We start from the raw sequence: 22,250 nt of genomic DNA on the forward strand, positions 1-22,250 counted from the left end.
AGACTACCTGGTTCTCTAAGTATTCCTCCTCCTCCTCATCTCATGAAACATTCCCATCGTGTATGTCCTTTTATCATGTAAGGATTTATATTTAACATAATTGAATTCCAGAACTTGTTAAAGATATACAAAACTTTGTTACCAATGGAAAATGCTAGTGTGTGAAGCAAGAGTTTGGTTCCACATGTCAATATCAGTGACATTGTATCTCTATAGGAAGCAATTCTAGAATACATATTTACAGAAGGGAAAAGAGAATGGAGAAGTGGTGGAGGATACCATGTAGGCCTCATCAGCTACATGGCCTCATCACCCAGACAGCCCTAACAATCCCCATCTATGTATCCATCCATCCACCCCCCACAGATCAACCACCGTCCATTCAACCACCCTTGTATGTAGTAGGTATTGTTAGTCTAACAGTCGCTGAGAGTATAGTATTGAGCAGGTTAGATATTCTTTGTTCCCATTCAGTACATGTTTAGGAGATAGGACCAAGGATGACAGTCATATAACTAACAGTTGGAGTAAATAAGGAAGACATAGACGAGGCTACAGGTGGGGAGGTTGTATGTAGGAGGTGTATTAGTTTCCTAGCACTGCTGTCAAAGACAGTACCATAACCTAAGTAGCTTAAAATGACACAAATTTATGGTCCTAGAGCTCTGGGGGTCAAAAGTCCTAAAATGAGGGCATCAGGAGGGCTGCACACCTTCTGGAGGCTCTAGGAGAGAATGTGTAGTCTTGTGTCCGGTTTCCTGAGACTGCTTGCCTGCTGGCTCATGGACTCTTCCTCCTTTAAGGCCAGTGGTGCGGCGTCTTAGCATCTCTCTGAACTATGCTTGTGTCATCACATCTCAGGCTCTGATCCTCTTTGCCTTGCTCGCCTGACGTTCTTTGAGATTAATTATAGGTCATCCAGGTTATTTCCCCATCTCAAGGTCCCTAATTAAATCACATCTACAAAGTCCCTTTTGCCATGGAAGGTACCGTATTCATAGGTTCCAGAGAATAGGGTGTGGACAACTATGAGGGCCCATTATTCTGTCATAGGGGCTCACTGAACATAGGGGTGGTCAGTGAAAAATTCCATGAGAAGGATGGTAGGGAACCATCAGGTGAAGAACTGGGGGAGAGCATTTAGGTGATGTGGGGGAGGGAACTTGAGATCTTTGGGCAATGAAGGTGATCGTGATAGACCAAGTGTGTGAGAGTGTCTTCCCCATGGAAGTCACTGGGAGAGTCTAAAGCAGATTTGTGTTTAAAAAGAGCACTGTGGCTGCTGTGTTGGCAGTGGGGTGGGGGTGGTAAGGTGGACGTGGAAGCCACTCTTTTAATTTAGATGAGAGATGCTGGTGGGCTGGCCTTGCTGGTGGAGAGAGATCAAACAGAAGAGACTGGACTGGACACCGAAGGAGAGTGAATCAGTAGGACATGGTGAGGGATGGGTGAGGGGTGTCACGGGGATGCCGCGTACGACCCTGAGGTTTCCAGCATGAACCAAGGGGAGGGAGGCACTGTCACTTTACTAAGACAAGAAATGCCAAGGAAAGATTGGGAAAGGCGAAAGGAGAAGGGAACTCTCTAGTTTTGAGGAGCTGCATTTGGAGGGCTGGGAGATACGCAAGCGAAAATACCACTATTCGCTCAGTCTGAATGAGATCAGAAATGAGGTTCTCTGCCATGAAAAGATAAATACTTGGAAATGTTTGGCATGAGCCGCTGAGTGAAGCTATATGAATGGCGATTGCCTGGCATCTACAGGGAGACATGGGGAGAGGGAGAGAACCCCCCAAAAGCACCAGCTAAAAGTGCCCCCTGAAGTTGGCAATGTTTGCAGCTTTTGGGAAATGAAGTGGGGGTGGTAGAATCCCGAAGGGGCTGTTTTGAGGAGAGGTAATGGAGGTGAAGCAATAGGGACAAGCCTTAAGGAATATTATGGAAAACTTTAAACGTACCGTATTCATTTTCTGTTGCTACTCTTATCATTAGCTTATTGGCGGAAACAGCAGAAAACTCCTGAAGCTCAGTGCTGGTTTTTCTTGAAGGCTTTAGCTGCCTCTGCCTTCTGGATTTTTCAGGCTCCAGGCCCCTCCTTCACCTTCATAGTTACCAAAGGCGAGTTGAGTCCTTCACACATCGCAGCACTCCGATCTGTCCTTGTACTTCTGTCTTCTAAAGCAGATTTGTGTTTAAAAAGAGCACTTTGGCTGCTGTGTTGGCAGTGGGGTAGGGGTGGTAAGGTGGATGTTTGTGATTACATTGGGCTACCTAGATAATCAGGGACCCTTCCTCTATGTTAAGGTCAGCTGATCAGTAAATTCATTCCATTTGCAGCCCCAGTTTTCCTTTGCTGTGTAAGGTAATGTTCTGGGGGGTTAGAATAGGGACATCTCTTGAGGACCATTATTCTGCTTATATACATATATTTAAAATATCAATAGAACAGTGTAGTAAGCCCCGCATAGCCTCCACTCAGCTGTGACAATTTTTACCTCATCCCCGACCTACCATATTAATTGAGACAAATCTTAGAAATCGTCTGATTTGTCTGTCAATGTTTCGGAGTAGACAGTTGTTTAAAGAAGCTTAGCCATGAAGGGGGCCTGAGAAAGAGGCAGTAACCGGAGCAGATGTGTGGGAGCGTATGTATGTTTTCTTTTTTTTTTTAAGATTTATTTATTTATGCATACAAGAGCTGGGATATAGGCCAGAGGTGTGGGGGGGTGAGAGGATTCACCAGAGACAGAGCAGGGAACAGAACAGGCAGATTGACTGAAATACACTGCTGAGGGGAGCAGAGGGCGAGACCGGAGAGGTCTGCTGCGCCATGTGGGTTTCTCCCTGGCTGGCCCGGGGATCGAACTCCTGTTGCAGAGGCTGTAGATTGCTCCATAGTGCGGTGCTTAACCCCTTGCGCCACCAGGGAGGCCCGTATGTATGTATGTTTAATATTAGAGGCTTAAGCATGTGAAATTCTGTCAGGAAGGATCTAATAATGGAGGAGACATTGGTGTGGACAGTGAATTCTGTCATTAACAGAGGGAGGCACCTAGGCTTGAAGATTTGGAAAGTTGAACGCGTTTCTCTCTGCTGGTTTCATTTTTTTTCTTCTGTTGAGAGGGAGGCTACGTGAGGCACAAGGGGACTGTTGAAGTTTTGATATGCTTGGGGAAGGTGAAATAGTCATCGCAGTGTGGAGAATGAGTACACCAGAGAGATGCTGGAACACGGGATGTGGATTTGGCGGATCTTAGTGCATCCAGTGGGCTGGGCCATGTGACTCGCATCCCTTAGCTTGTACATCTGTCTGGGTGTTTGTTTAAAGAAGGTGAATAATTTGGTTCAAACTGGTGGATTTTTTTTGGTCAAAGGGCAGAGTAAGGGGTGTTTTCAAGAGCAATTGGATTCATGGCTCATGGACTCCAAGTGAGAAAGTAGAGGTGTGAAAGGGCCAGCGAGGTGTGAGTGAGCTGAGTGGGGTGCCCGAGGAAGCAGCGGTGCTCGACCTCAGTGGGCGTTAGAGTCCAGTGTGCGTCTTTGGCACTGGGCAGCTGAAGGGGAAGGGGATAAAAAAGATGATTGAATAAGATGTGGGAAGTCTCCTCCGCAAGGATCCTGAAACCACCAGGCTGATTGCAGGGATTAGAGTATAAATGTAGATCTTCTGTGAATGGGGTGAGAGGGGTCAGTGGGGGATCAGCCAAAAAGAGGTGAGGAAGGGGTGCCGGGTGGCTCAAGCCTCACAAGGGTAGACGCTCAGACAAGAGGGTGAAGGTGCAGTGTGCAGAAGCAGCTCTGAGGGTCAGGGCCCAGGTGACTTGCCCTCTAGACCTCTCTGGATGATGTGTGTGCAGGTATCAAGCAAGAAAATGGGCAAGCTTCACCGGAAGGGTAGTGAGGACAGATTGACCTGAGGAAAGAGCTGGTTTCACTGAGTCCACCCTCTCCTTTCTCTGCTGCGTGCTGGGTCTCCCCTCTGCCCCTGGGTAGCTATCCTTAGTATGAGTCACCACCTACTCCCAAGGAAAATATTAAGATAGGTAGAAAAAAGCAGAGTCAACCTAAGAGTTCTCAAATAGCAAAAGTCATGTATTAGCTTGAATATATAGCTACCTCGTAAAGAGAAATTTAACGATTTCTGGCTACCTGTACTATACTTTTATATCTGAAATTCCTCCTGGGCTCTCAGCCATGTATTCAAATGTTCAGCAATGACTCTGGGTATATTTAATATGCATTATTTACATTGATTTATGATTGAGATGTAGCTTTATTGAAACTTTTTTAGTGATTTTTGTGTATGCCATAGTGTCTACCGTAACCTGGTATTACCTAAAACTTTCCAGCCTTTTCTTTGGGGGTGCATTATTGTAAAAGCAATGAAAGCCACACCCACACAGGAGAAGATGGAGAAACTGTGTTACACACAGATGAACATTGAGCTCCTAGTCTCAGTGATGGGGAGAGGAAAAGTATAATGAACCTAGAAGAAAGCGGATACAAAGGCTGTTATTATCAGGGGGCGGAATGTGCCATTTCTGCTCTGGTTCTGTTTCCTCGGAATTGGGTTATTCTGCATTTAATGTTTGCTTGTTGCTGCGTGACCATTTTTACTGGTCTCAGCCCACTTGTGTGGCCATTTCTCCCCGAGACAGGCAGGAGATGCTAATTATGAGTCAAGTAGAGGCAGATTTATTTTTGTAAAGTGTTTTCTTTTTATAATACCTGTCTCCCAAATCTCTGACATGCTGTGAGCCTGCTGTGGTGGCTGGAGGATGTGATGACTGTGGACTGACACTGCAGAGCCGTGAGGGAACCACGGTGCACAAGGGGCCTGATCCTGCGCACCCCTCCAATGACCTGGTTGCACTGATCTGTCAGTCTCTCTTCCTAACCCCAGCAGACTCATCCGGGCTTTGGGGAGGGGGATGGTAATGGCAGTGTCCTGTAACCAGCCACACTGGCCCTTTGTGGGGTTTGGTAAATGGTTCATTTGATCTGATTGCTCCACGTAGCATGTGGTTATGAATGTGGACTACAAAGTCCAGTTCCTGGGTTCAAGTCCCAGCTCTACCACTTACCAACTGTTAAATGGGGATAATAATCCAGGCTTGTTGTGAGAATTGAGTGCAGTCCCTGGCACATGGTCAGGTGCCTGGTAACTGTCTTTATTATCTTCACTTTGGTAGATTTGTTGGGTTTTAAATTTTGTCTTTCTCTGTCACTCACACTATTCCTTGGACATTTCGCTTTTGCAATAAGGCCTTCTTTGACCACCCTATTTAAAGCTGCAATTGTCTAACCTCTATCTCTCCCCCTCTCCCTGGAGTCCCCACCCTCATTACCTTCTATATTTTTCTCTACTCTCCTTGTCACCTTCTCCTATACTGTCCAATGTACTTTCAGGCTGTTTTCATCCATGAAAATACAAAGGTCCTGAGAGCAGGCATGGTGTCTGTCTTGCTCTCTGTTCTGTTGCCAGCACCTGGAATATTTCCTAACAGATGGGTGTACAGCACAGCTCTGTCAGAATGAAGAAACTGACTTTTTAGAGTGGTGGTAGGATTCTTTGCACCACTGTGTAGCATAGAAGCTGCTGCAACTGTCTGAGCTTCACATATTTTTATTCAGAAGTTTTTAGTGATAGTTGTTCATTTGCTTGTCTAAAGCCTCCTTCCCCAGGGAGAGATAATTGAAGCCGAGTAGTACAAGTTGGAGAGGAGGTAAGGCTGACATTAATTCAACGTGAGTTGACTGGTTTGTGTCTTAACACTTTTTCTTTCAGCATGAACATCTCCAGACACCTTGGCGGCCAGCAGGGATGCTTGTCCCAAGTATCATTTTTACTTTCTTGTCTATCTTATGCTCAATAGACTTCTGTTATTTTTCTCTTTTAGGGCACCAATGCCTCTGCTCTGGAAAAAGACATTGGTCCAGAGCAGTTTCCAATCAATGAACACTACTTCGGATTGGTCAATGTAAGTATTTAAAAATGTACTATTTTTATCAAATGTTTTCGTGTCCCAGAAGCAACTCCACTGCCACTTTCATCATCTCCAGTCTTTAAAGAAGATCCAATCTTGTACATACTCTTTTGTTATTAAAAGTGACAAATGTTCGGGAGGAGGAAAATTTAGTCCAGGTTTTGAAAGACTCAGTAGTTTCAGAAAGAGGTTTCATGACTATATTTTGGGTCACAGCCACCTCTCCTCTCCTCCCCCTGTGCTTTCCAGGATAGCCTTTGCACACCTGACTGGAACAGTGAATTTATTAGTCCTTGTAGCCACGTCTGCCTTTCCATATTCTCTCTCATCTCATGGACTCCAGGGTGTCTTTGTTTCAATAATATCAGTGCAAACAGTTTTTAAAAAAGTGTTACCAGCTCTTTACCACATTGCTCAACAATATTAACTTGGTGGTAGTCCCTGGCACAGAGGCACGGTGTGGAGGAAAGCTGGGACCAGTTTGCTGCAAATTGCATGAGTTTATCTTTTTTGATTGCTGAGTAATATTCCATTATATATATGTACCACATCTTCATGCTCAGCGAAATAAGCCAGAAAGAAAAAGAAAATTACCGGATGGTCTCACTCATAGCAAGAATTTAGAAAACGCAAATAAGGGACCAGAAAAAAGACTACTTATAATAAAGTAAAAATCAAAATCAACAAGCAGCTATAAACCAGAAACACACTACAGGGGGGAGGGGAGAGGAAGAGGGATTGGGGTCAAGTTAAGGGGGGTGGGAATTGTATGGGGAATATAACCAAGATGAAACTGCAGACGTTGTGCAAAAATGAGAAATGATGTAAAAAATATATAAAAGAAAAAAAAGAAAAACCGGGACCAGTTTGTCTCAAAACTCCCCGTCCTTATATCACCATGCTCAGCCTTGGCTTCTGTCAGCGGCGGCGCTTCCCAGGCTCTGAGTTGTGACCGAGGAGTCAGCAGCAATTCTCCCACCCTGGTCAAGTGGATCCTCACCTGATCCTTTCTCTGGGGGGTGAGGAGAAGGTTTTACATGATATAAACTTTCAGTCATAGTAACTTGTTTTCTTGAACAATTGCTGCGGGCATAGCCTGTTCATGCCCAGGAGCCATAGGGCGTAATTTCCACTGGGGGAGCTGGAAATACTCTCTGGGGGTGTGTGCCACCTGTGGGCTCATGGGGAGAACGTTGGTGTCTAAGTTATACTGACCTGCGCACATCTGAATTCTGCCCAGGCTGCTCACTGGCTCTGTGTTCTAGCTTGGCACGTCATTTGACCTCTCTGAACTTCGATATCCCTGTCTACAAAATGGAGATCTCCGTGTGTACCTCTTGGATTCTAGTGAAGGTTAAACTCAAGCTCCTTCTGGAGACCTTGACAGGAGGGTGAGGCACATGTAGATTCTCAGTAAATGTTAGTTCCTTTTCTTCCACAGGACTTGTCTCCTGGCCCACTGGGTCAGGGACAGGCGTTCTGAAGGGCCTCTGGTTAAAGCTGAGACATTGAGTAAAAGAGAAAAGCATGGTTGGAGGAAGGCTCAAGTGTTGGGATTACTGGCTTCTGATTTTGATACAATTTCCATTTATTTGTTTATTTATCTATTTATTTTTGCCATTGTGCACAGCTCCCTTGCTTGAGCTCTGTGAAGATAGTTACTCAAGTTCTGGGAATTCTGCCCTGGTTAGTCCAAATGCAGACTCTGGAGGAAAAGGAACTAAGACCACTTCCTAGTTTGTAGAAGCTGCGTGAGAGCTGAGTTTATTAATAGCTTCATTTGTGTTTACTTCAAAGGGCAACTCATCAAAGTTGCAGCTTCTCTTTAAAGAGAGGCTTGTCTCTTCTTACATAATTGTGTCAAAGTAGAGGAAAATATGTAAAAATAGGAAATGTTCTATCTTAGCATACGTAGAAATGTCATGTTAAGTATGGCACAGCATCTGTCTTGCTCCTGGGTAAACGACACACAAGCCAACAGCCAATCTTGAGAAGATGTTCATGTCCTATTTTAATCTTACACAGCATTTTGTAATCTGTTATTAATCTGGCTATTGCCTTAGATTTTTTCCTTTTCATTTCAGTGCATTTGAAAAAGTCTAAAGCCATCGCCTTAGCTGTGTTTTCCCAGAGTTGGTTTTATAGTCAGTTGAAAACCGGTGAGAGGATGACTTTTTCCCTGTTTAATCCTCATCTGAGTGTCCGTGGGTTTTGAGAGGTGCAGAATATTACTGTATGGACCCGCATCTGACTGTCAGGAGAGCACAGCCTTGGTGGTGGTATAATGGGACAGTGGCCACCTTGGCAGAAACAAGACTGAGAAGTAATTTTGAGCCACAAGGGGATGACATAAAAAGGCACTTCTTTGCCTCTGCCATTCTGGAGTCATGAGGAAATGTGGTAGAGTTGGGGACTAGGGAGTCCTGAAAGAGAAACACTAAAAGAAGTCTTCATTCATTTGAAGCTCTTTCCCCTGAGCCGGTGGTTCCTAGTTCCTGGATGTCTTTCTGACTTGCGTCTTTATTTTCCATGTCATGGAAGTTTGGATTTGTTGCAATGTTGCATCTTTTATTTAGCCAGCTGCTTTTCTGGGTCTTCATATGATGTAGATTTGTTTGCTGTGTCTTCCTTTCAATACCAGAAGGTCTCCTTAGATTTTTTTTTTCCCCTTAATCAAGGCAGAGTACTTGCTAATCATTTTAGGAACTTCCTGGGCTCGAGAGGTACCAGGCTGATGCAAACTTGTGTTCATTTCCCTGCTGATGAGCTAGTCACTGGTGTCTGGAGTGGTTTCCTAATGTGGGGGTGGAACCCTGCTGTCAGGAGACCTGGGCCAGCAGGCGGTGGGTGGCGTTACCCCTCTCCCTACCAGAGGCAGAGATGGCGCATCCTGGACAAGAGCTTGAACACCCCGCCCCTTGTCCTTTGGCAGTTCGGAAACACGTGCTACTGTAACTCCGTGCTGCAGGCACTGTACTTCTGCCGGCCGTTCCGGGAGAATGTGCTGGCATACAAGGCCCAGCAAAAAAAGAAGGAAAACCTGCTGACGTGCCTGGCAGACCTCTTCCACAGCATTGCCACACAGAAGAAGAAGGTTGGCGTGATCCCACCAAAGAAGTTCATCTCAAGGCTGAGGAAAGAAAATGGTGAGTACTATAGCAATTAATGTGTCGAGGGTTCTGAAATAAGGAGCATTGACTGTGTATCTTCAAAAATGAACCCATTCCTTGAAAGGGAAAATAGAATGACTCAGTCGTCAAATAATACATATTTTTTAAAGATTTATTTTTATTTTTTATACATACAAAAACTCTGTGTATAGTCCAGAGGTGCGGGGGTAAGAGGATTCACCGGAGTTGGAGTAGGGAGCAGAACAGGCAGATCTGCTGAAATACACTGCTGAGGGGAGCAGCGGGCAAGGCAGGAGAGGTCTGCTATGCAATGTGGGTCACCTCCCTGGCTGGAGATTGAACTTGTGCTGTAGTAGCTGACTGTAACTTCATAGTGCTGAGACTATAACCCCTGCGCAACCAGGGAGGCCCTCAGATAATATTCTTTTAAAGAAAAGATATCTCACCTTTCCTGCCCAGAAGATATAAAATGGAACTGGATAAAAAATATGCTTAAAATTTAGATTTGGGCCTCTCTGTTGGCGCAGCGGTTGAGCGCTAGGTTGTGAGGCTGCCTGCAGCCTCTGCAGCGCCGGTTCGATCCCCGGTCACCGGTGGGGGTCCCACGTGGTGTGCAGACCTCTCCTGTCGTGCCCGCTGCTCCCCTCAGAGGTGTGTTTTGTTGTTCTGCCTGTTCTGTTCCCTGCTTTGGCTCTGGTGAGTTCACTTGCCCTCCCGTGCTTCTGACTGTGCCCAGTGCTTGTATAAATAAATCTTAAAAAAAAAAAATTTAGATTTATCATGCTATTTTGGAATGATTGTTTTATTTGTTTCACATTGGGTTTTTTTTCTGGGTAGGATCTTTGTAACGGGAAAAATGGCCCAAGAGAACCCTTCTGAGCAGGACACTGGAATAAATAGGTTGATGCAATAAAGGAACAAAATAGTAATGTTTTATAAACCTGTCATAAGTGATTAGAATAAATATATACCATCTAATCCGAGCCACTGCTGTTTTAAAAATATCTCTGATTTTTATTTGCTAGACGATTGAAAGCTATGAAATTGATATCTTTATATAATAACTATATCCATTTCCCCCCCTGATTTTTTAATCTTCTTTTCAAGGGAAGTGCTGTTAGAAATTAGATTATTCCAGAAGTTCTGTATTAGTAGTTTTTGTGACTATAGAAATAGTTGCTAGGGCCTCCCCTGGTGGCACAGGCGGTTGAGCGACGCGCTGTGAAGCTGTCGGCAGCCTCTGGAGCACCAGTTCGATCCCGGCTGGCCGGTGAGGGTCCCACATGGCGCAGCAGACCTCTCCTGTCTCTCCCGCTGCTCCCCTTAGCAGTGTATTTTGTCAGTCTGCCTGTTCTGCTCCCTGCTGTGTCTCTGGTGAATCCTCTCACCCTCCCTCATATCTGGCCTGTACCCCAGTTCTTGCATAAATAAATAAATAAATCTTTAAAAAAAAAGAAATATTTACTATTGTTACTTCTGTTTATCCTAGATTTCAGCTTTACTTAACAGATTTGTACAGTTAATCAGATGTTTGTTTTATAAAGTCTCCTTTAATTTGATTGCTGTCTTTTAATGTTGCTGTAGTTTATACTTACCAGAATAAAAATAATTCGAGAAGGAAACAGAGCACTCCCAAGTCTCGTTGTGAACATGATTAATAATGAAGTTTTGCAGCTGCATTCATCTCTTGATTGTTCTTATGGCAGGGACCAGCATAGGCTTCTGTGATGTATCTGGTTGCAGAACTCTATCAGATAGTCACACTCTCATGTGTGTCCCTCATCTCCCTTATGTGTTTCATTTAAGCTGCTTCCAGCCTGCTCCAGGGTTTCATATGATCTTTGGGAAAGGACTCCAGTTGCTCTAGATAAATTACAAAATGAATAATTGATCATTGGTGGTCATGACATATTAAATATTGATATTTTATCAGGGAATTTATCAAGTATTTCTATTCTTTATATACTTTTTTTTGTGGGACAAATAAAAATTTTGGTACCATTTTGTATACATGATGACTTTAGGGCAATATGGAAAATTTAGTCCTTCAGGGTGGTCGGAAATGGAAATAAACAAAAGTTCTTTTAAAACTTACCCACTGAAATTGCAAAATAGTGATGAATATGTTCCAAGCCTGTCTACTCTCTCAGCATAAAAACGAAATGTGGTGTGTAAAACTGAGCATTTTCATTTGCTTTTCAAGAACCAGACACCACACACTGAAATAATGACCTTCTCCTTTTCAGATCTCTTTGATAACTACATGCAGCAGGACGCTCACGAATTTTTAAATTATTTGCTAAACACTATTGCGGACATCCTGCAGGAAGAGAAGAAACAGGAAAAGCAAAATGGAAAATTAAAAAATGGCAACATGAATGAACCTGCGGAGAATAATAAACCAGAACTCACCTGGGTCCATGAGATTTTTCAGGGAACACTCACCAATGAAACTCGATGCTTGAACTGTGAAACTGTAAGTGTTAAGAATACAATCTGTTCTTAGTTGCACCATTTTTCTTGCACAAGGGTACAATGTGGCATTATAGCATCTACCATTTGTTCTTAATATATGCAGACAATTCTTTTTATGTTCAAACCCCAGGGGCAAACTTTTGGAAGCACATCTTCCTCCAAGAAATCTCAGCTGACTAATGTAGAGTGTTATAAGCTGGAAGCTTATAAGCTCATTTGCACCATGAGCAAATGTTAGGGTCCACAAATTTACCTGGATCTCAATCAGCTTACCTTGAAAAGATTTTGGTCACCAGGAGGTCATGTGAGACTTAGAACAGACCATTGCTCCAACTTCAAGGATGTGGTATGGTGAACTTGAGTTTAGAGGACAGGCCTGCTTTCTGACTCTACAGCAGCTATTTGGGTGTTTGGGCGAGTCTATAACTGTGCTGTTGTAGGACTAAGGAGCTTGTGTGTTTGGATGAGTCTGGACTTTCTCACAATATATAACATCTATTATGTTGTTAGTTTGAGTTTTTTGGGAATTAGTCTAGAGACTACAGCATGCATCCTTTTTTAGTTCATTTTTTTTGCTGTTTTCCCAGCAATGCCAAAACCTTTAGAACACTTCATTGCTTTTTCCTTCTTTTGAGTTGTTTCCTGGTGAACTCATGAATTTTAACATTTCATGTCTTTTAATCTGTTGCAGTTTTTATTCCTTTTGATGTTGAATTTATTTTTAGAATAGATGTATGTACTTTTAAATGTCAAAATTAGGGCTATATTGTAAATATTATAATTTGCAGATTTGCCATTTGTTTTTTCTTTCTTTTAATGAAGGAGTATTCCTTGACACCGTCTTGACCTTACTTCTTGGATGTATTTTAGCACCAAGTCCTGTCTGTTGTGTCTTTTTAATCTTTTGACTCCCTGCAGCCCCCATTGCTCCCTCCCTAGGGCAGGTCACCCATCAGCTCTTGCCTGGCAATCCCAACTACACTACTACAATGACTTCCTACTGGGTTTTCTTTTTCTCTTGCTTCCCCATGTTACTCTCCTGCCTGAAGTACAATAGTGACTTCCTATTTGTTTCTTTTCTTTGAAAGAGTTTGTATAACTTTTAAAAAGGTTTTTGAATATTAGGTAGAACCTTACCATCTAAACATATACTTCAGTTGGTTTTTTTGTTTATTTTAGGAATGATCATAAAATACATATTTTTCTGTGTTCTTCTGCTCATCATCTCTTGTGAGATCCTTTTGTGTAGTTGTGCAGTGCTGTAGTTCATTCATTTTTCTTTGCCATGCAGTATTCCATTGAGTGAATAGAACGTAATTCACTGATCCATTGTGTAGTTGATGGGTATTTGGTTGTTTCCAATTTTGGGCAATTATAAATAACCCTTCTATGACATTCTGGTCCATAAAATGTGTATGTTCATCCAGTTTTTCTAGGATCTAGACAAAGAAGTAGATTTGTTAGGTCATATGAGGTTATCATTAACTTCATTAGAAAATATCTGATCCCCAAAATCATTATACCAATTTGCACACCCTATATACGAACATTCTTATTTTTCCACATTATTGTCTGCAATATCATTTTGAAACAACTTTCTTGTGGGTAATACAGTGGCTGTATGGATGAGTCTTCTTTTGTTCAGTAAGTATGGGTTTATTTTTCCCCATATAAAGGAATAAGCACTGGGGATATAGTAAGAGCCTGGCCTTTCTGGAACTTTCAGCATAGAAAACAGATATTAATGACAAAATGAATTAGTTGTATAATTACAATTACAAGCCTCTAAGAAGTGCAGAGTCTCAGATGAGCTTATGACGAGGAGCCAAACAGTGGGCATCACATCACTATCTCTGCAGCCAGGAGACCTGCTCCAGGCTGCACAGCCGGACTAGCCTTTGTGGCTATCTCTGAAATGAACACGGCAACTAAGATTTCCAGGAAGTCTCAAGTGATAGGTTCTTTCACTTTTGCACTTTCTTTTTTGTCTATAAACAGGTCAGTTGATTGCAACAAATACAAATATTCTCTCCTCAAATATTTGTATTGTGAAGACAGCTACCTAGCCTGTTATTTCCAGGAGTGTTACTATGGATGGGACACCTGTCCCCAGAGATTTCCCCTAAAACTTCTAGATGATACTGGAGAGCTTGTTAGAATGGAATTCTGTTTACATACACATAGTTTATGGAAAGTGAGTGAGTTTTGAATGTGTCTTTATGGAGAGTGGAACACTCAGAAAATCCCATACTTTTATCCCCTGAGATGATGAGATGATTTGAAGCAAGAGTGTTTTTCCTCTGCAGTTATTTGGATAATCACCTCCATTTTCTCAGCTCCTGTAATGGGTTGGAGCCATCTCGTGCTTCCTCCACCATGCCACGCCCCTGCTGTGACACCCTTGCCCGTTGGTCACCAGTATCTGCTGGACACTGTCCAGGGACAGAGAACTCAATCTCCTGAGGCCACACACTCCATTTTTAGAAAGCTCCCATTGTTAGAAAGCCCTAGACTTTCTAAGAAAATACATAGCTGCAGGCTTTTTGTTGTAAACTGTGGAGAATTTAGTGTAAAAGAAGACCCAACGTTAATGTTTTCCTTCACAGGATGAGAAACACAGGTCCCTTTGAGTAACATCCTCTGCCCAGGGCAGGAAGCCTTTAGACAGCACTTCAGTCAGAATTGCCAAGACCTGCGTCCATGAAATCTCACAGTGGGATTAAACTGCACTAGATCCTAAGCAGCAAATTAGCCCCTGGGGGAACCTTGCCATTGTAGCAGCCTCAGCCTCTAGTCCCTCCTATGTGGAAAACTCTTTCTGCCAGCTCTCATGCTTTCTGAAAACAATGATTTTTTTTCTGGGTCTCACCCTTTGTAAATGTTGCTTGTGATTGCAGTGCAAATGTCAACTGAGAGATTTATGGAGACAAATTGTTTCATTCTGCAGTAGACTTAGAGAGGCTATTTTAAGGGGGTAATTCTGTGCTAGTTTTCTCAGATAACCTTGATAAAGGAGCTCCAGAATGGAGGCGTGGGGAGTTTCCAGTCTAGCCTCCTTCTCCCTTGGTTATTCCTTGCTTGGTTCATAAGATTTTGCTGGGCCAGTTGGAACTTAATTTTGTTGTTGTTAATTTCCCCCCTTTTCCCATTGAACATCGCTCTGCAAATCTCTGGTTTTTAGTGCTTCTCCCTGAACGCATTTCTGTTACTAGACCCAGCAGGTTGTCAAAAGAACAGCTTGATTAAGTACCAATCGTACAGCTCCTTCTTGACAGAGCTTGAAATTGATCCAGTAGAGCTTGTGAGCACCTCACAGAATAGGAGTGAGGCTGGGTGGTGTAGCCAGGTATGACCACTTCCTCAGTAGGGGTTCAGAGGCTGCTCATGCTGGTGGGCTATAGTTTGCCCCACTCAAACCCCACCATTTTGACTCTGTTCTAAGCCAGAGCCTTTTTAGTTCCTGTCTGAATATCATGGAGCTGCTGTCTAGTCTCACCTATACTACTAAGTCCAGGAGAGGATTTGGGGCCTATAGGAGCACATTTGACGAGGATTTTAATTACCAAGAACCTCGCAGACTCATGATTTGTATGTATGCTCTCTATGTTAATGTTCTTCCAGTTGATTTATTGTTAATTATTTTTTAAAAGAAGAGCAAGCAGAATCTCTCTACCCTGCTTAAATGAGTTTTGTGTGAACTCCATGCCCAACATTGGGGACAAAGAAAGAAGAATAAGATGTAGCCTGCACTTGCTGAGGATTGGAGCCTTGGTGATATATATGTTTCCTTGGAGACAAGCTGTATTTTCACTTAGACCAGAATGAGATCCTGTGTGTGGGAAGAAAATGGTTTTATCTTCTGACAGCTTTCTTGGAAGAGAAAGGCAAAAAAAATTTGCTTGATCACTCAACAATTTTGACTATATCAGTGTGGGGCAGAGGAAGAAAATATCCAAATGGATTTTGGAAGACTTTAGTGCCATGTTTTGATAACCCTAGCAGGGTGGATCCACCTGAGTGTGCTTTTTCACACTCTTTAATTCTGGAAGCAGTTTGCATTTGGAATTGAAAAAGTTACAGTACCATTCTTCAATTACTTAGTTAGGTTTACCTCTTTCTACAGCATTTCTTTGTTTTTGTCCCCCTTCAAGTACAAGATCTTGAACAGAATCTGATCTCAGCTGTCTAAATTATATCCTTTTGTTTTCTCCCAGAGAAGAACCATTTAGGTTTAAAACAAGTTTTACTAATGAAAAAATATAATACTTGTGGATTACTAAAAACATCAGATTTAGGAATGTATAAAAAGAAAGTCATAATTCTGTTCAATTTTCATTCATCTATTTAATATTTGGTGGGTATTTACTAATGGTGGAAATTTTTTTGGATACTAGGAATATAGCAGTTAAAGCTAACAGAAGTGATAAAAAAGTGATTTTTTTAAACTAATGTACACATTTAAAGCTATAAAATTCCCTTTAAGCAACTGCTTTAGCTTCATCCCTCAAATTTTGATGTTTTCTTTGTTATTTCTTCAAAATAAGTTTTGATTTCTATTGTGATTTTTATCTTTGATTCATGCATAACTTAGAAGTATGCTGTTTAATTTTCAAATATTTGGGATTTTCCTAGCTATCGTAATGTTACTGATTTCTAATTCCATTGTGCTTAGGCAATATATTCTATATGATTTCAGTTGTCTGAAATTTACTGTGACATGTTTGATGTCCTAACACATAGTCTGTTATGGTATCCATGAAAAATGGGTTCTCTCAACCCTGAAACTGTTAATATTTAGGATCAATAATTCTTTGTTGTGTGGTGCTGCCCTGGGTAATTATAGGATATTTAACAACATTCTGGCTTCTACCTACTGGATGTCAGAAGCATCCCCTAGGATGTGACTACAGTAAATATCTGCAGACATTGTGAAATGTGCCCAGGAAGGCAAAGTTTCCCTGGTGAGAACCACTGAGTTGAAAGGAATGTATACTTTGTAATTGTTGGGTATAGTGTTCTATAATTGTCATTTGGTTTTGATTGTAATTCAGAACTTCTTTGCCTTTCTTGATTTTTTTTTCCCCCTAGTATTTTTTTTTTTAATCAATGATAAAGAAAGCAGTGTTAAATCTAACTATGTTTGTGGGGCTATCTTATTTCTCTTTCAAATTCTGTCAGTTTCTTTCTATGATTTTTTTACTTTTTAAAAACAGCTTTATTGAGATATAGTTGATGTACTGTAAAAGTCATCCAGTGATTTCTTTTAATAATATACTGAGTTGTCAACTATTATCATAATCTAGTTTAAAAACATTTCCATGATTCCAGTAAGATCCTATGTATCTGGGAGTTAATTTCTGTTGTGAGTCCTGGACCGCTACTAATTACTTTCTGTCTTTAGGTATTTGCCTTTTCTAGACATTTCATATCACATGAATCATGCAACATGTATGGATGGCCTTTGTGTCTGATTTTTTTAACTTAACGTATTTTCAAAGTTCATTTGTGTTGTATGTGTCAACAATTCAGTTCTCTCTTTTTTTTATGGAATGCTTCACAAATTTGGGTGTCATTCCTGCAAAGAGATAATTCATGCTAATCTTCTCTGTATCATTCCACTTTTAGTATATGTGTTATCAAAGTGAGCACAGTTCATTCTTTTTTATTGGTGAATAGTATTCCAGCTTCATGTATTTTAAAGGCTCTGTCATGAAAGGCAGCCACATATTTTTTTCTAGTAAACTCACCTAATTGTTCAGAGACACCTTCTTATGTTTCATTATATAATTTTATATAAAATCTATTTTATCTGATATAAATATAGCAGTCTGAATTCATACTTACGACAACTTCGCATTGTGTATCTTTTTCCATTCACTTACTTTCACTCTGTCTTTATATTAAAGCATAGTTTCTGTGAACAACATATAAAACAGGTCTTTTTAAAAAATATATTTTGAAATTTTTTTTCTTGAAACATTTGTTATATTCTTGTATAATGTAATTTTTGAAATGTTTGTATTGGGGCTCCCATTTTGTTTGCTTTTTATTCCCCCATTAGTTTCTTGTTATCCTTTCTGCCTTTTTTGGTGGGGATTGAAATACGTATTAATACATGTGTTTTTTTACAATTCCACTTTAATTTTCCTCAAAGTATATCTTTGTGTGTTTTTTAGTGGTTGCTCTAGAGATTACGGTATACATTTTCACTTTTCAAGGTCTGCTTATGATTGATCATTTTGCTGTTTCACATGAGATATAGAAAACTTATAACTATATGGGTGGATGTTCCTTCTCTGCCACCCACCTTGTGTGTTATATATGTTTATTTACTTATAAATGCCACTGATCAATACCATTAAGTACATTCTTGATGCTTTTCTTTTTTTCTTGAGGATCTGAATTTCCATCTGGTGCCACTTTAACCTCTTGTGTGCAGATCTGATTATAATGAAGCTTCATTTTGTCTTTATTCTTGAAGGATATATTTATGAAATCTAAAAATACTGCATTAGTCATCATCCTTTTTCAGCACATTAAAGATTATCCCACTGTTTCCTGACCTCCATAGTTCCTGGTGAAAGGTTAGCTTCCAGCTTTATCATCTTTGTGTGTGTAATGTGCCATTTTTCTCTAGCTGTTAAGATTTACTTTTTACCTTTGATTTTCAGCAGTTTGTCTATGATGTGCCCTGGCTAATCTTTGTATTAACCCTGCTTGAATAGTAAATCTATAAACGAATGTCTTTTTAGGTTATATTCAGTCATTATTTTTCAAATAGTTTTTCTGTCCTATTCTTTCTTCTTCTGGACCTCCAATTATGTGTACAATATTAACTAACATGTCCCTGAAAATTATCTGACAGTTTTCTGAGAATCTGTTTTTATTTCAATCTTTTTTCTTTGTTGTTCTCATTGGATAATTTTCTTTATTTTTTTTTAAAGATTTATTTATGCATACAAGAACTGGGGTACAGGCCAGAGGTGTGCGGGGTGAGAGGATTCACCAGAGACAGAGTGGGGAACAGAACAGGCGGATTTACTGAAATACACTGCTGAAGGGAGCAGTGGGCGAGACAGGAGAGGTCTGCTGTGCCATGTGGGTTGCTCTCAGCCGGGGGTCAAACTCGCACTGCAGTGGCTGCAGATAGCTTCATAGGTTGCAACTTAACCCCTTGCGCCACCAGGGAGGCCCATCATTGGATAATTTTCATTGATCTGGCTTCAAATTCTTTTGTTCTCCCCTCTGTCATCTCCACTTCTTAAGTCCATCCTGTTTATTAATTTTTCAGTCCTGAAATTCCCATTTGATCCATTTTTATTGTTTCAATTCCTCTGCTGAGATTTTATTTTTATCTTTTGATTTATTTTTCTTTACCGAAGATAATTTATAATAGTTTCTTTAAAATTCTGTCTGGTAATTCTAATACCTGGTCATCCCAGGATTAGTCTCAGTTGTTTTATTTTACGAATGTCTTCCATTTTCTCGGTTCTTCATTTAGTATAATTTGGGATCTTATCTGGGACATTGAGAATGTTAAGTTTCAGAGACTGTTATTTTTCTTTAATGCATATTGAATTTCTTTAGTTTCAGAAGGTGCTTAACTTGGTTCAACTCAAACTAATAGCTTTCTTAGGCAGCAACTTGAATCTTGGGTCAGCCTTCTCATCTCCAGCTGAGTTGCTGGTCATGATCTCTGTGTCTGTGTGATTCAGGGGTCAGCAGAAGATGTAGGCAGACAGCATTGGGCTTGGCGGGAGCTGCTTAGTGAGAATAGCTTTCCTCCATGGGTCTCCTATCTTTTTCCCAGTATCAGTGGACTAGCCTGGGCTTCTGTTTCTCATGGCAGTGACAGACATGCAAGAGAGAAATTTCACAAGTGCTTGTTCAAGCTCTGTTTGTAACATGTCTTCTATTATAGTGTGTTCTAACACTTGCAAAGCAAGTCACATGGCTGAACTCAGAGTCAAGGGTGGGAAACATACTTATTGGTCCGTGAAGTTATATGTCTGGCAAAGAAGCTGGTATAGGCAATGGTGAAGATTTTGGATCTTTCATGCATTCATGTAATAAGCTTAAATAAATGCGATTAAAAAATTCAAACAGTGTGATAGTGATAAGGATATATTATATGTGTATACAAATATATACATGCCCTTTTATGCAAGATTGGATTTAACATGTCACATATATAATTGTATAGCCTACTTTTCATTTACTATCATGCCTACAATGTAGTAAAACCATCTGTAGATTTTTGGCCACATTAGGTCATTTAAAATTTTTTACCTGTCTGCAGTTTATTGAGTGCTTATATCTTAAAGCACTTTACTTTTATTTTATCCTTTCAACAAGCTTATGAAATAAATACTGTCACTTTTCCTACTTCACAGATGAAACTGAGGTTCAGAGAGGCCAAGTAACTGGTCTAAAGTCATCTGCTTTCTAGGTAGCAGAGGCCAGGTATGCATATTCTGTGCCTGGTCATGAAAGTAAAACATTTGTGTCCACATCTCTGAACGTTCCTTCAGATAATTTCCTTGCAGTGGAATATTGGGTCCCAGGGCAGCTGTAATACTTAGGGAAGTGTTTGTGTCCTCTTGCTGCCTGTTGACTGAGCGCTCATAGTTGTTGCTGAGCTAGTTCATCCCTTCCAGTCCAAGGCAGAAAACCCCAGGCTTGCCAGTGAAGCCCCAGAATTTAAGCCCTTCGTATTCTGTGAACTTTGAAAAGTACGACTCCCAGAATTGGTGTAGTATGAGCTGTGGAAGGCTAAGAAACAGCTGGGGCTGGGCTGAAGTGTGAGCCAAGGCTCCAGAAGGCACAGAGTTGGGCCAATGACGACCCCTTCGGGCCATAGAACAGCCTGTGTGTGGTCTTCTGTCTCGCAGTGGACTCTTGGCCCCACTCACAATTTGAATACCTACTCACAGGAGTGAGGGGCTGATTTTAAGGGACTGGCGGAAAGCGCGAACCACTTAATGAAAAGGTGATAATCTGATAGTAGGCATTCTACATCTCGTCCTTTTTCCATTTCCATTTTTATCATTCTGCCACTCTGGACTCTTTGAATGTCTGTCAGTACTTCCTACTTAGAATCAGTGGGGAGATGAATGGAGAGGAATAGATCAGGTTGAATTTTAATTATTGAAAGTCCTGGACCAAAGCAGGAATAGAGATAAGGTTAAATTGAGAGTTTGGGATTTCCTCTAGATTGGGCTTTTTTTAGGTAGCTCTCACTGCTGAGGAGTAGGCTAAACAACACATGACATTTACTGCAGTTATGGCTTTTGGTTACTTATAAATATTCCGAATTTTATCTGCTGTGTCTATTAAGTATTTTGTGCCAAATGCTTTTTTTTCTTCTTCTTCTTTTTTTTTTTTTTTTGCTTCAGGTTAGTAGCAAAGATGAAGATTTTCTCGACCTTTCTGTCGATGTGGAGCAGAATACATCTATTACTCACTGTCTAAGGTAATCTAGTAAATTCTGACTGCCCTGAGCTTTGGATCAGGCTAGGAAATAAGTGGGGGAAAAAATAAAAAATCCTGTATTTTCTCAGAAGATAATCTCCCTTTATGTTAAACGAAAGTAATCCTATTAATCTATTCTTCCTACCCAAGAGAGATTAAAAATAAGTATATGTGGTCTGGAGAAGAAGTCATTAGTTATTAAGTTTAAAAATAAGTTTTTTTTTTTAAGATTTATTTATTTATACAAGCATTGGGTACAGTCAGAAGCGCGGGAGGGGGAAAGAATTCACCAGAGCCAGAGCAGGGAGCAGAGCAGGCAGAAGGACCGAAGTACACTGCTGAGGGGAGCAGTGGGTGGCAGGAGAGGTCTGCGCGCCATGTGGGACCCTCCCTGGAGGCTGGGGATCGAACCAGCACTGCAGAGGCTGCAAGCAGCTTCGCAGCCCAGCGCTCAACTGCTGCGCCACCGGGGAGGCACTAAAAATAAGTTTAATGTTTAATATAAATCTATACTTTTGCTTACATGATCAAAAGTGTAACACACACACACACACACACACACACAATCATACAATTTAAGTGAGTAAATGATATGTACCAGTACTTTCTTTTTCTAAACTAATCTGTTATTTTAAAATTAGGCAGTGAGCTGATGTCATGAAGGGTTGCCTTTCCCTCCATTTTCAGCATTCTCTGGAGGTCATAGAGAGAAAGACGCTCCCCCTTGTTAGGGTTGAGGGGATGGAACATTACTGTGTTATGTGTTGACTTGTATAGTGAACTGTGTTCCAAGTTGATATGAAGACATGATTCTCCTTCTGCCTCCTCACTTCTCCCACCAGGAGGTCGGGAGTGATTCTTAGGTGGCCCAGTCCTGTTCCTGACCCTGGGGTGAAGGCAGCACTGTCCTCTGCTCTCTCAGCACTTACATTCTAGTGAGAATTAGAGGCAATGATTAGGGCTTTGAAGGACAGTTGACAGGGTCAGGAGAGTGCCTCGTAGTGGGGATGTTGTTATAGCCAAGTGGTTAGTCAGGTGTTCCTGCCACTGTATAGGTTACCCCAGCTCAGACATATTTTATAGGGTCATAACAAAGCACTGTTGATTTTTATTAGTAGGAATCAGGGTGACAAAATTGTCCTTCAAGAATTCATGTTACTGAGCACCTTTTAGAAGAATAGATTAA

General features: G+C 41.2%; 1 protein-coding gene across 2 annotated transcripts in view; it reads left to right on the forward strand.

Moving 5' to 3' along the window:
• Positions 1-22,250, forward strand: part of USP46 (ubiquitin specific peptidase 46) — a gene marked incomplete at both ends in the record, with an annotated part of 55,065 nt that overhangs the window by 19,172 nt on the left and 13,643 nt on the right. The window contains 4 exons of one of the 2 annotated variants that reach the window (XM_084233644.1): positions 5,901-5,981; positions 8,920-9,133; positions 11,365-11,594; positions 20,989-21,065. In XM_084233644.1, coding sequence (XP_084089770.1) covers positions 5,901-5,981; positions 8,920-9,133; positions 11,365-11,594; positions 20,989-21,065 — 602 coding nt within the window. The remainder of the gene's footprint in view (positions 1-5,900; positions 5,982-8,919; positions 9,134-11,364; positions 11,595-20,988; positions 21,066-22,250) is intronic. The other variant, XM_084233645.1, reaches the window with a different exon arrangement.

The sequence above is a fragment of the Talpa europaea genome, assembly GCF_964194135.1.
Source record: "Talpa europaea genome assembly, chromosome: 5".
NCBI lineage: Eukaryota > Metazoa > Chordata > Mammalia > Eulipotyphla > Talpidae > Talpa > Talpa europaea.